We start from the raw sequence: 12,829 nt of genomic DNA, 5'->3' as shown, positions 1-12,829 counted from the left end.
GTAATTTGGAGCCAGATATCTGCACTGTAGCGATCAGGAGAAGGATCAGTGTAATCGTGATCCTTTCATTACAGGCAGTCGACCAATCCTATATCAGTCTCAGCTGTCAATCATGACATTTCTCCCCATTTGATAGCATGTTATGAACTATTTAAACCAAACTGCACTTGGAAATACATCAGTGCTATAACTAAAATGATAGGAACCATCTTTTAGAAAAAAATTATGAATTTTGACTTTATTTAGGTCCATGTCCATTCTGTTAACGTGGAGGAGGAGATTTATGACATACTGCAGCCACCCACCAGGGGACGATCGAGATACTGGCTTCACTTTGTCGTGTCGTCCGTCTTTATCTAGTCTATGATATCTATAGATATGTGTTTGCAGTTGTGTGTTTTTCAGATATCATTTACGTGGTAGTCTGTTACAAATGTTTGACGTAGGTGTTAGATCTGATAAACAAAGTGCAACCTCTTCACTTCCCCAATGCAAATGGTGTTAAGTGTGAAGTAGTGTTATGAGGTGGTGGTTTGCACGCAAGAGTTTCTGTATTATATGATGAATGAATGCCTGAACTGCCAGAGCTTCAGGTATAAACCCTGCAAAACTATGCTATAAATCACAATTATATATTTTCCACATATCTTCCAGTCACACAGACTTGTGTGTCAATTTCCACACACTGATTGGACAAATGCATTTTTTAATTGTCTGTCTTTTATCAGGATTATGCTAAAACTACTGAAAAATAAGGTAAGGGGTCAAGGAAGTACGGTATGCGCCTTTCAAGTGCACTTTTTTTACGTCTAAGTTTAATTATTGATTCAAGTATGACCTAATTTGGTTTTAAGGTGATCAGAGAATGTGGTTTACATAAAAATAGCCTGAATCAGACACTGTAATGTGAACCACATTTTTTGCTGTTTTTTATCAGCTGTTTTTATTTATGTTCATGTAAATGTAGCCACCGTTGCCTGTCGAGTTGTTGCCTTTCCACTGTGTCCTTGCATGTTGGGAATGCATTACTCAGAATTAATACGTTTTGGCCGTTAAATAGTTTAATCTTTAACATTTGAATGGGAAGAGTTTTTAAGCAGAGAGAGGCCTGACCTTGGACAGAGGAGACGGGCTGTGAGGATGGCTTCCAATTGGATTTATATCCTCAAGGTAATTTTACTGTGGCGATTTGAGACATATCACAGGCATATTATTTAGACTTCTTGTCCACTTTTGGATCCATGGTCATCGCTTCAGTTTAACACAATATGGATAGGGCCAAGTTAGAGCATGTTACACCTTCTGAACACAATGAAAAGAATCATAACTGGAGATTATTTTCAAAAACCCCACTAAAGTCCATTTAAGTTTAGTAAATTACAACTGCTTTGGAACTTCTTTTTATCCTTCCCGTAGCCATGAGCACTTGTTCCTGGTAGAATAATTAACTCTGTGCACCAGTGTGTGCTACTGTCAAATGTGCAGTGGGAGGTTCAGTGCAAGGGGCTGAGTTAATTTCTCCTTTTACCTTCCTGCTCCTCTGGACTTTGTGCCTGCAGCGGTGTGCTGACGGTCTGTGCTCGGTCAGAAGACTGAGCTGCAGTGGTCAGTCATGGCGAAGGCATCGGGGCAGCACCTGGTCTTGGAGAACTTCATCGGAGGGAAGTTTGTATCCTGTCGGCGCCACATCGACTCCTTCGACCCGTCCACCGGGGAGGTGTACTGCAAAGTCCCGGACAGCGGCAAGGAGGAGGTGAGACATGGATAACAAGAATTTATTTGTCCTATACTGCAGCATGCACTCACTTTATTTATAGTGACATGAAGTTATGCACTTGATTTAATATTTGAGACCATTTTGAAACAGTAGGACTCGTGTGCAGCTGCTATTAAGTTAAAATATTTAACTATTTTCAATTATTTATCCCGTATATTCAATAACCATTAGAATCATTATTTTTTTTCAAGGTGTTATATTGTCTATGGTTCTTATGATACAGTCTGTTGTTCAAATCGTCATGTAGTTAAAGTTGTGCAGCATTAAAGTGTTTTTCTGACGTATTCAGGTATTCAAAGCAGTTTCTGACCGAAGCACCTTTGCCCTTCGCAGACTCGACAGTCTAGAAATCATTAAACCTGCACAGGCTTACAAAACACTGCAAACACAGTAGAAGAGCAGATGCACCTCTTTCTACATTTCTGTCAGAACCACCAAGTTAGAGCACAGTGCTTCTCCACGTGACACATGTGAAACTGACTGTGACCTTTAACCCATCCTACCTAAACACACACGTCACTAACCCTTCATATGTTTTAGATGGTGTTAATGTGTGAGTGTGGCCGTTGTGGGGAGGAAATTGTGAAATCAAACTTTTCAGCCACACACATACACACTCGGTATGTACATATAGAGGGAATGTGTGTGTACTTCTACTTGTGACCACAGAGCATAGTGAGTTTTTGAGATTACATTTTCATTCATGGTTTTTAGGAGGTAGTAAGAGCTGAATGTATCCAGTTTGTCATCAGAGAGCAACGTTTAAAATGTCTGTGCACTTTTACCCTTTACTTTCCCAAATTTTACTTGAGACCCTCCTGGTGTGACTGATGTGTAGTGCATCACACTCCATACTAAAAGTCCCCCTCCAGCAGCTCATTATACAACCTAAAACTTGTCTTTGTTCCCCAAAATTATGTATTTAAAAGCTCTGTCATGAAAAGTGACCCTGGTCCCGCCCCTGTCCCATCTCCCCACTCTCACCCTACACTCACAGCTCATCTGTATTGTAGGAGCCAGATTGTAGATAGCTGATCTGTCGGGTACAGGTTGGGTTTGATGATATTGGACTGGAAAACATTAGGCTCATGTGGAGTTCGAACACAAAAAATAGAACATGTGTCGGGTTTGGGTCGGGTACGATTACTTTTCTTTCAAGCGGGTTGAGAAGATCAAATTCTTAGGTGATGACATCACAAACCGTGGGTGACTGAATCCATCTTATTAGACTGACATTTGTATACTGCAGTGTTGAGGTGGAAATGCTGAGCCATGGTGTTGACCACTTACTTCAATAAAAAGATGTATTTCGTCATATAAAATGGCACAAGAAGCACATGTTAACATGTTTAAATACTTTCAGCATAATAATACTAAGCAGAGTCACACAGTTTCCTCATCTCCCAGTGTATGACCCTGTACAGGTGGAGGCAGCGGTGGCAGCAGCTAAAGATGCTTTCCCTGACTGGTCCTCCCGCAGCGTGGAGCAGCGAGTGCAGGTCCTCAACAAGCTGGCCGACCTGATCGATTCCCATCTGGAGGAGTTCGCCCAAGCTGAGTCCAGAGACCAAGGTGCTTTAACACTTGTTGCAACAACCCAAGAGTCAGTCAGACCATCAGAACAAAATACTGTAGTTACTCTTCTAATGCAGACGTCACCAATCGCTGATAAAATAGTTTTTACAGTTGTTTGGTCGATATGATAAGTCATCACATTTCACTTGCTTAAACTGAACATTTCCCCATTCCCCCATTTCTTTAATTTTCCTTGTTTTGTTTTTTATGTATTATATTTAGATTCACAGTCCAACTAAAGAGAAACATAATAAATCTCAATAATAATCTTAATAACCTGAACATTACACAAACAGACCATAATGCATTGTATATCAAATTCTTCCCATTTGACAGTAAAGTATTTTTTTCTCCAGGTAAAACTGTAACATTTGCTCGGAATGTGGACATTCCCCGATCAGCGCACAACTTCCGCTTCTTTGCGTCATCGGTGCAGCACCACACCACTGACTGCAGCCAGATGGACCACATGGGCTGCCTCAACTACACCATCCGCTGTCCAGTGGGAGTTGGTGAGAGCTATAACCTGTAACCTGTAACTATAACCTGCTGCATGTTATAGTTGTGTTTTTGAAACTGTGTGTGTGTTTGTGTGTGTGTAGCGGGTCTGATCAGCCCCTGGAACCTCCCCTTGTACCTGCTGACGTGGAAGATTGCCCCGGCTATCGCCATGGGAAACACGGTGGTGGCCAAACCCAGTGAGATGACCTCTGTCACGGCCTGGATGCTGTGCAAGTTGATGCAGGAGGCTGGTAGGACCACAATACCCACAATGCAACAGCAACCCTCTCACACACACACACACACAAAGAAGTTAGATGAATTCTCACATGAATTACTGCACAGATTGATCACGCATAAAAGGCCATTAAACTGTTTCCGCAAATAATAAAACCTCTCTTTAAAGCGTTGCTATATACTTTTTTTTAAATATCCATAAAGTTACCTCTGTATAAATTGGTAATAAGTAATTAATAATTGATGCATAAATGTGGTTTGTATCTGCAGGTGTTCCTCGAGGAGTCGTCAACATGGTGTTTGGCACTGGTCCGAGAGCGGGCGACGCCCTCGTGGGCCATCCTGACGTCCCATTGGTCTCCTTCACTGGCTCCACAGCAACCGCCCAGCACATTACAGAGCGCAGCGCCCCCTACTGTAAGAAGCTCTCACTGGAGCTGGGGGGTAAGAACCCTGCCATCATTTTTGCCGACGCAGACCTGGACAAGTGTATCGAGACCACGGTTCGCTCCAGCTTCTCCAACCAGGTGAGAAAGAAGGAAGAGCTTAAAAACACAATATTAAAGAATTTATTATTTCATAAAGTGCTGAAGCTCCAGGTCTCAACTAGTTCCTGTTTCTTTTTTTGCAAATCGACATGAAAAAGTGAAATAGATGATCCTCATATTATATCAAACATAATAGACCTTTTCTATAACTATAATAATATCTCATTTTTTTCAGTTTTAACCAATGTATGTCTTTATAAAGGTTTATTTTGAAAGTGATACATGAATAGAAATAGTTTTACATCCTCCTTCAAAATAACTTGAATTGAATGCTGTTATACAGATGAAGAACTCACAGTATATAGCTGTATGTGATGAGGCTGCAGTGGCGTGATTATCCACATGGGGGCACTATAGCCCACATCTTGTCATGAAACACATGAACACACTGTCCTGATTCATCCTCCCTAATTGTTCTCCTGCTTTCAGGGAGAAATCTGTCTGTGCACCAGCAGGATCTACGTAGAGAGGAGCATCTACTCTGAGTTCCTGGAAAGATTTGTGGCTGCAGCCAAGAAGTGGAAGACCGGCGTGCCCTCTGACCCCAGCAGCCACAACGGGGCTCTCATCAGCAAAGAGCACCTGGAGAAGGTGGTTGCAAGAAGTTTTAGACACAGTGAAAGACACAGTTTTATGTTCTTTGAAATGAAATCACTCTTTGCTTTCATTCCCAGGTGCGCGGCTTTGTAGCGCTCGCCAAATGCGAAGGTGGCGTCGTCCACTGTGGCGAGGGAGTCGACCAGCTGGACCTGCCCGAGAAAAACAAATCCGGCTACTTCATGCCGGCCACCGTCATCTCAGGCATATCTGAGAGCTCTCGTGTCATGCAGGAGGAGATCTTTGGCCCCGTCACCTGCGTCAGCCCCTTCGACACCGAGGACGAAGCTGTCTCCAAGGGCAACGGCGTGCGTTACGGCCTGGCCGCCACCGTGTGGTCCCAAGACGTGGGGAGGGTTCACCGGATGGCCAAGCGGATACAGGCGGGTTTAGTGTGGGCCAACTGCTGGCTGGTGAGAGATCTGAACCTGCCCTTCGGCGGGATGAAGAACTCTGGTGTGGGGAGGGAGGGAGGGAAGGATTCCTACCACTTCTTCACGGATGTGAAGACCGTCACGATCAAACACTAATCGATCAAATGAGAGATTTTAAAGAAAATGCAAAGACGAGTAAAGTGTCAAAGAAATGTTTTTCAAAGAGGAAATGTAAGATGTAAAACATTATAACTATTAAAACAGTATAAACCATAGACTGTATATAAAAAGTAGCAGATACTGCAGCCAGCCACCAGAGGGCAGTGAAGATCCTTTGGCTTTACTTTTGCGGGAGCCATCATTTCGCCCATCTTTACTTACCAGCTACGTCTTGACCCTTGAACAACTGGACTTCAATGTAAATCATGCAATGATGCATATCAGCATGGACCGAGGTGCTGACCAACAAGTTGACGGATGATGTTGTGGTTTAATAAAAATCTTCTACAATAGTCCCAAAAATATTATTTGTAAAGTATTATAGTAGAAATAATCAGATTTTTTAAAAACATTTTGATTATTTCAACACAGTCGTTCTCAGCAGCTTGTTCATCATCACATGATGAAGTGTTTCTTGCATCCTGCTGCAGCCCAGCCCTCCTCCCTTGGCTCTCTCTTATTAAACAGGCCTCCTCTCCCTGCTAAACATCTGATCATGAATTAATGCAGTGTGAGACGAGACTGATGTGGCTGACGGACCCTGCATGCAGATGAGCACATGTTGTCCCCCTGCCTCATGTGAGCCACTGGGCCAGTTATGGAAACCGAGGGTACGTGTGGAGGCGCCCTGTGTTTCGAGCGAGTGTGTGAAATCACGTCCCCCCCGCGGTGATCTGTGCTTTATGCAACGTTTACCACAGAGCCAGTGTGTGTGTCCCACCCTCTGTGTTTTGGCTAGGGACTGAGTATTGTGCTGTGTTAAGCTACGCACGCACACACACACACACATACACACACACTCACTTACTTTCCTGTGCCTTCCTCTTAAGATAGCGTGTGATGAAATGGATACCACCCAAATGTCAGGTTAGGAAGGTCTGAAGAAACGTGCTCTGTTGCAGCAGCACACTCACAAAGTTAAAATCTTTCAGCTTGGGAACAAAGCAACTCAGCAGTTCTCTCATTTTCCTCCGTTTCCGCCCTTTTTCTTCATTTATCTTTCATCTTTTCTCCTTCTCAATGAAACTTCCACAGTGTTTCATTGAGAAGGTCTCCTCCCCCCCGCTCTACGTGACTGTCAGGACGCCGCCAGAGGCTTCGGCCAAACCAAGCATTTAGCTTTCACCTCGTTTATCGGGCACAGGGAGAAAATTGTAGTGGAGCGTCCTTCCATTTTCTATCCTTCAGTATCTGTTTTCATACTGGCTGTCACTCCTGCAGAGGGTTGTCTCATTGATATGTATGTGGAGAGAACAGCCACAGCCGTATCCTCTCTCCTTATGGCCAAGTGCAATAAGTGAAATGTTATCTTCGTTTTAATCGTATGGGTGTGCAGGGACGTTTGGAGGAATGTGAAAGCAAGTGTGGGTGTGTGAGAGAGAGCAACAAAGGTGGAGAAAAGATAACAAGAGAAAGAAAGTCAAACACAGAAAGCAGGGGCAAGTTCCAGGGGCGGATCAAGGATTTCCTTTTTTTTAAGGGGGGCCAATAAGATGTCAAACATATATTCACAATTCCTGATTTAGTAAGGTTCACACTTACGTCATTCCTTGTTTGTGATATAGCTTTAATCAAAGCCACACGCCATTGAATATATTAAGAAATTTGTTCCTTGTTCAAGCGCATTGTGAACTTAACAAACTGTCATGTTTATTGTTAGTATTATTAGTAAGAGACTACAGGGGAACTTCAGTGGCCAATAGGATATCAGCTGGGGCTAGTAAGCAGCAAAGACCAAACCAGTCGTCCTTTCTCTTTCCTTTATCCCGTCTGAGTCACTTCTCCTTCTCCCTTCATGTCTCTTTAAATGTCACTTATCACAGACTTTCTCCCTTACCACCAAGCCCCTGTCTCGCATTCAGGGGTCAGGGAATTTTCCACTGCGGGGACGGCCTGAGCAGATAAGCCCTGCACGAAGCTGAATCCTGAGAAAACGCTGCAGATCAAGCAGGTTAAGCAAACTCAGCCAAGAAAACCCAGTGTTCGCTGGGTCTGTGTTACTTGGCAGCAGAGAGCTCAAGGTTTCCAGCTGTCAGTGTCTGTGTATTTACCAGAAAGGTAAGATGATGGCTGAAGCTGGAGCCACACACACAACCTATCAAGCATAATGTGAAAAATGGGACATGGATGAAAAGATGATTAAATAGTCAAGATAATTTGATTAGAGAAATGGTACTGGTTGCAGTTGTTGCTTCCTCTGATTAGAGAAAAAGAGGAAACATCCACTAACTGTGCTGGAATTTGAAAACTGCATAAATGGAATTATTTCAGGTATTTTTATTGTATTGCGTAAAGACTTGTTTTTGGCTTGGAGCCACCGGAAAGACACCTGGAGTATCTGCAACCTCAGCATTCTGTGCATTGCTCCGGCACATAGTTTCTTACAGAGACGTCAGGTTAAAGTCCGGTCTTTCTTCTTTTTTTTTTACCAGTTTTTCAGGAACAGGCTGCATTTGTTAAGTTGAATTATACTTCATTTTTTCTACATTAGCTACAGGTGGAACATCGAAACAGTGATATGGGTTATTTTATGTAAATATATCTTATTTGCTTTAAAAATATGACATTAAACATCTAAGTGTTGAATATAAATAGAATATTCAACATTTATTTGCTGTTGGTTGACGTCAACATGGAAATACATACATATCAGATTCAGCATTACATTATTATTTTGACCCACACCCTAAATTGCTTTAGCTGTTATTTTTATTTTTGTTATCAGCTTTTATTTAATCCCATTGAGATTACACAGAAGCAACACATAGATGATAAGACAACGTAGACTCAAGAGATTTTACCAATGTTACGTAAGTTTGAAGCTGAAATCGGTCTGTAAATTATTCCATGTATTAGGAACCGAAATCCTTAACATGCTAAATTCCTACTGAGCTGCTTCACCTTCCTTCAGTTGCCAAAACACGATGGCCTAGATCTATTCTCCCCGACAAACTGAGTGAATGGTGTGTTTACCCTGATTATACATCAATTACAGAGTCGTGCTTCATGCCATCTGGATTGTATATTTGATAGAAAACTCCCTTTTTTACCTCTGGGCTGAGGTCCACATTGTATACATATTGTGAAATCACATCACGCCACACTGCGGATGTTTTCTTCTCGTCTGTTTAAACGAAATTAAATAACCGCTTTGTTATTTTTAGTATAGGTGCCATGATTATTTTTCAGCATTCAATAACTTCACTGGCAGGTTGGACAGTGCATGTGTGCCAAAGGCTCTTCGGAAGCCGGAGGATCAGCTCAGAAGTAGGGCAGGACTTTGTCTCTTTTTACCTCCATGCTCCAAACAATAAAAACAAAAGGCCTGTCAATACTGTCTTGTCTGTGCCAGATTGTAAGTCAAACAGAAAAGGGCAAAGGGTTGATGCTTTTATTTTGGTGACAGTTCTTGTTGCTAATCCAGTTTAGCACTCTGGGCGGCAACGTGACATGAAGATATAACACAAGGTTTGATCACAGAGACAAATAAGGACGGAAGCCTCAGGATCGTACATCTCAATAAAGAAAATCCACATTTCAATTTTCATCAATTAGGAGGATATTAAAAGAAAGTTACCGATCCAGGCAGTTTGCGGAGATAACAATGTGTTGCCTAATGTTTAAATATGCCCCAAGAACTCAAAGCACATTTTCAGGCATTTCATTTGGAGTCCTCAGGCGGCAATGATTCATGCTTGGATAAATAGTTCCTGTATCTTAAAGGTTCCTCCGCTCATTATCTTTGCGAGCATTTTGCCTTTGGGAATTTTCCACAGCCATTTAGGAAGAGCTAGTTAATATCTCATTCTCTGAATACCATAATAGAGGAACAGGTAGAGGAAGCTATACGAGATTGAACTGAGCTGTGGTGCAGCCCGGGCTCTGATCTCCCTCATGCTCTTATATCCATCTTTGTCATACATCACACAAAGGAAGAATGACCTGACCCCGGTCTATACACTCGCGTCACAGACTGTCCATTTGCAGCCCTGCTTATTTCCAGTGCAAAGGATGTCTGGCTGTTTCCATAAGACAAGTTTTCATAGCATCGAGTAACAAGGTGACACAAAAGCGTGGGTCAGCCACAGCAGAGTAAACAATATAGAGAAACTAGGTCAGCATGGAAATATTAGATGTTTACACGAGGGCGTTTATTGACACAAAGCTCAGTCTGAAATAAGAGAAGAGTCCATAAGAGAGGGAGCACAAAAGAGCTTTTAAAATGCTCAGTCCAATCTAAAAGACGAGAACAGGTTTTCTTACTTTTGTGAAAAGTCTGGTAACACAATAAGTGTCTCACATATGATGTACAAACACAAGTTAAATACAAAACTAAACTGATTTTGAGTTGACACCACAGACTCCAGTTCCACAGAGTGAAACCAATGCACAAGTGCCTTAAAACCTGTATTCTCTTAGTTTACCAGTAGAGGGCGTCTCCACAGGTTGTCATTTTCTAGGGAACTCTACAAGAAAAATCACATATCACCCTTGATTTAAAACAATTAGTAAATGATGCTCCTATTTAATTCATGGTATCCATTGGGTCAAGAGTGTGGATGCCTGACTCGAGACATTTTGGGACCTGATAATCCAGGCAGAATGTTGACAACAAACTTTGGATGATATTTAAGCCTGGGTCGGGTTAGGTTACGTTGGCAATCTATTTCAGTTTTAGTAAGTTTTCTCTCTGGCTCATTTGGACCCAATCCGCATTCTAATTAGGGTGTGGACACATTATGATTGATAGGTAGTACCGTCCAATAGGTGCAGGTCACAGGTGTAGGTGGGCGTGCAGTGTCCTTGCAACCAAGATGGCGGCGGACAAAATGCCAAACCCCGAGGCTTCTCAACGTCAGCTCACAGTCATGGTGGGTTGCTATTAGATAATATACAGATGCAGAGTTATGGATATTATTGGGCAATTTTTTTATACGTAACAAAAGTATGTAGATGTGTGTGAGCCCTCAGCGTGGGAGGGTCTACTGTAGATTCCTCATTTTCAAGGCCTTTTTCAAAATCCCATGAACTCGTTTTCTTATATTCTGCATTTTATACTATTATGTCAGTACAGATTGTCACAAAACCCTTATGGTTGAAACTCCTGTTTTTTTTTTAGTGCTTTCATAACCCTGCATGAAAGGCTCACATAAGAGGATGGAGGAGTTGGACAAATGTGTCATGGACTAAAAACCCTCTAGTTTTTGAGGGTACTGTGTTTGTTAGTCCCAGTATATGTCATCTGAGTCTAAAAGAATACCATTGAGACTCTGTTTCAGTCTCTCAATAATCAGTGTCTCTTATCCGTCAAACCCAGCTGGATCTATTCAGCGCTGAGACCGTGGCCCTGGGTGCCTGCGTGACCTAGATTTATCGAGCCTTAATTAAAGAGTGTGAATGGAAGCAGACGGCTGACCTTTCAGGTGAGTATATTTGCTTCGGTGGTCTTTTCACTGGGGACTTATTCAGTCTTCAAAGGTGAAAGCAGATGAAAGATACAAGAGTTGATGAGGATGATATAAGATGATAAGAAAAAAGGATTATTATGAACACCGGAAATACTTTCATTTCTTTTAAACTGATTTGTAGATGTTTTGAGATGTGCCTCTTTTATTATACTACACCCACATTACCCCAGTAAATTTGTACCCGCTCTTCTTAGATTCAAACTAATTGAAGAAAGAGAAATAACACATAACATTAAACATATAATATATAACAATTCTTCATTAAAATGTCTTAAAACAAACTGACCTTTGTTTTAAATTTTATGGACTTGTGTACTTACATTATGCAAAATGATTCCACCTGGGTATAGGAATATTTATAATGTGTACTTACTGATTAGTAACACCTTTTCTGGTATGTTTTGAATTACATAGGACTATGATAAATCACATTGTACTGACTAATCAATAATTTCTCAAATCTTTATAGATGCTTCACAGGAATCGTTATCATTGAAAATCAATAAAACACTTTCAAAGGTCATTTTATATATATGCATGTAACTACGTTATAGTGTGACATAAAACGTATTTGATTGAATTCAGCTTATAAATAATAAATTGAAGGTTCAAAGTAAAATGTTACCAATCTTTGTTAGTTTTAGACCTCAGATAGTCCATCTCCTTTCAGTATCCTGTGAGCTTTGAACTCACACACACACACGCACACACACACACACGCACGCACGCACGCACGCACGCACGCACGCACGCACGCACACACACACACACACACACACACACACACACACACACACACACACACACACACACACACACACACACACACACACACACACACACACACACACACACACACACACACACACACACACACACACACACACACACACACACACACACACACACACACTCACACACACACACGTATCGACATAGAGCTCTTTTACCCTTTAAAATTCAATATTCTGTTATTCTTTTGATCTCTCTATTCACCATGATTTATCTGAACAGTCAATCTGAACAAAATAAACATTAGCTCTGGGATAAAGTGCGTTTCTAAACATTTCCACCTGAGTGTGTGTTTGCAGACGAATGTCCACCTGGACTATGGCCTGAGGAATTAGAGGCCAAACTGGGCCATATGGTACCACAGCCAGTAACCGACCAGTCAGCATTAAGTCGGCACCCCCCCCCTCTCCGCTGCCTTTTGCATCCACTCATCCACCCACGCGCTGACAGACAGGCCTCGGCTCTGTTCGGTCTCAGCGGAAAACTGATGGCCTTTGTGAGGCAGCCATGCTGGAGGCGACATGCCCAGCGTACTGTTCCACCGTGACATGTTGGCTTCGTTATTTCTACTTTCAGGCGAGGACTCGGTGTCATCCTTCCCCCTGTGCATGGAAAATCAAATCAAGCTTTGCGAGTCTATTTCTAGAGAGACACCAGTGCCATGAAGTATATTTATAAAGAAGCCATTGTGGAGAATTGAAATCATGCATCCTCATGTGGCACAGAGGCCCGGGCTTGAGA

The 12,829-nt window shown here is 42.1% G+C and overlaps 1 protein-coding gene across 1 annotated transcript; it reads left to right on the top strand.

Annotated features, from left to right (window-relative positions):
• The first annotated feature begins 1,535 nt into the window (after positions 1-1,535).
• On the top strand, positions 1,536-6,121 carry aldh8a1 (aldehyde dehydrogenase 8 family, member A1). The gene is made up of 7 exons (XM_061091840.1): positions 1,536-1,753; positions 3,202-3,349; positions 3,709-3,864; positions 3,955-4,104; positions 4,361-4,617; positions 5,068-5,229; positions 5,313-6,121. Exons 1-7 carry the CDS (start codon positions 1,613-1,615, stop codon positions 5,763-5,765), a joined length of 1,467 nt encoding a protein of 488 aa, XP_060947823.1. The 5' UTR covers positions 1,536-1,612; the 3' UTR covers positions 5,766-6,121.
• Positions 6,122-12,829: the final 6,708 nt, after the last annotated feature.

This window comes from Limanda limanda, chromosome 18 (assembly GCF_963576545.1).
Source record: "Limanda limanda chromosome 18, fLimLim1.1, whole genome shotgun sequence".
Classification (NCBI taxonomy): domain Eukaryota; kingdom Metazoa; phylum Chordata; class Actinopteri; order Pleuronectiformes; family Pleuronectidae; genus Limanda; species Limanda limanda.
This window is presented reverse-complemented; position numbering and strand designations above follow the sequence as displayed.

Coding starts and splice junctions, on each gene's coding strand:
- aldh8a1 (XM_061091840.1), top strand. CDS start 1,613: ATGGCGAAGGCATCGGGGCAGCACCTGGTCTTGGAGAACTTCATCGGA. Junction 3,865..3,954: donor CCGCTGTCCAGTGGGAGTTG/GTGAGAGCTATA, acceptor GTGTGTGTGTAG/CGGGTCTGATCAGCCCCTGG. Junction 4,618..5,067: donor GCTCCAGCTTCTCCAACCAG/GTGAGAAAGAAG, acceptor TCCTGCTTTCAG/GGAGAAATCTGTCTGTGCAC.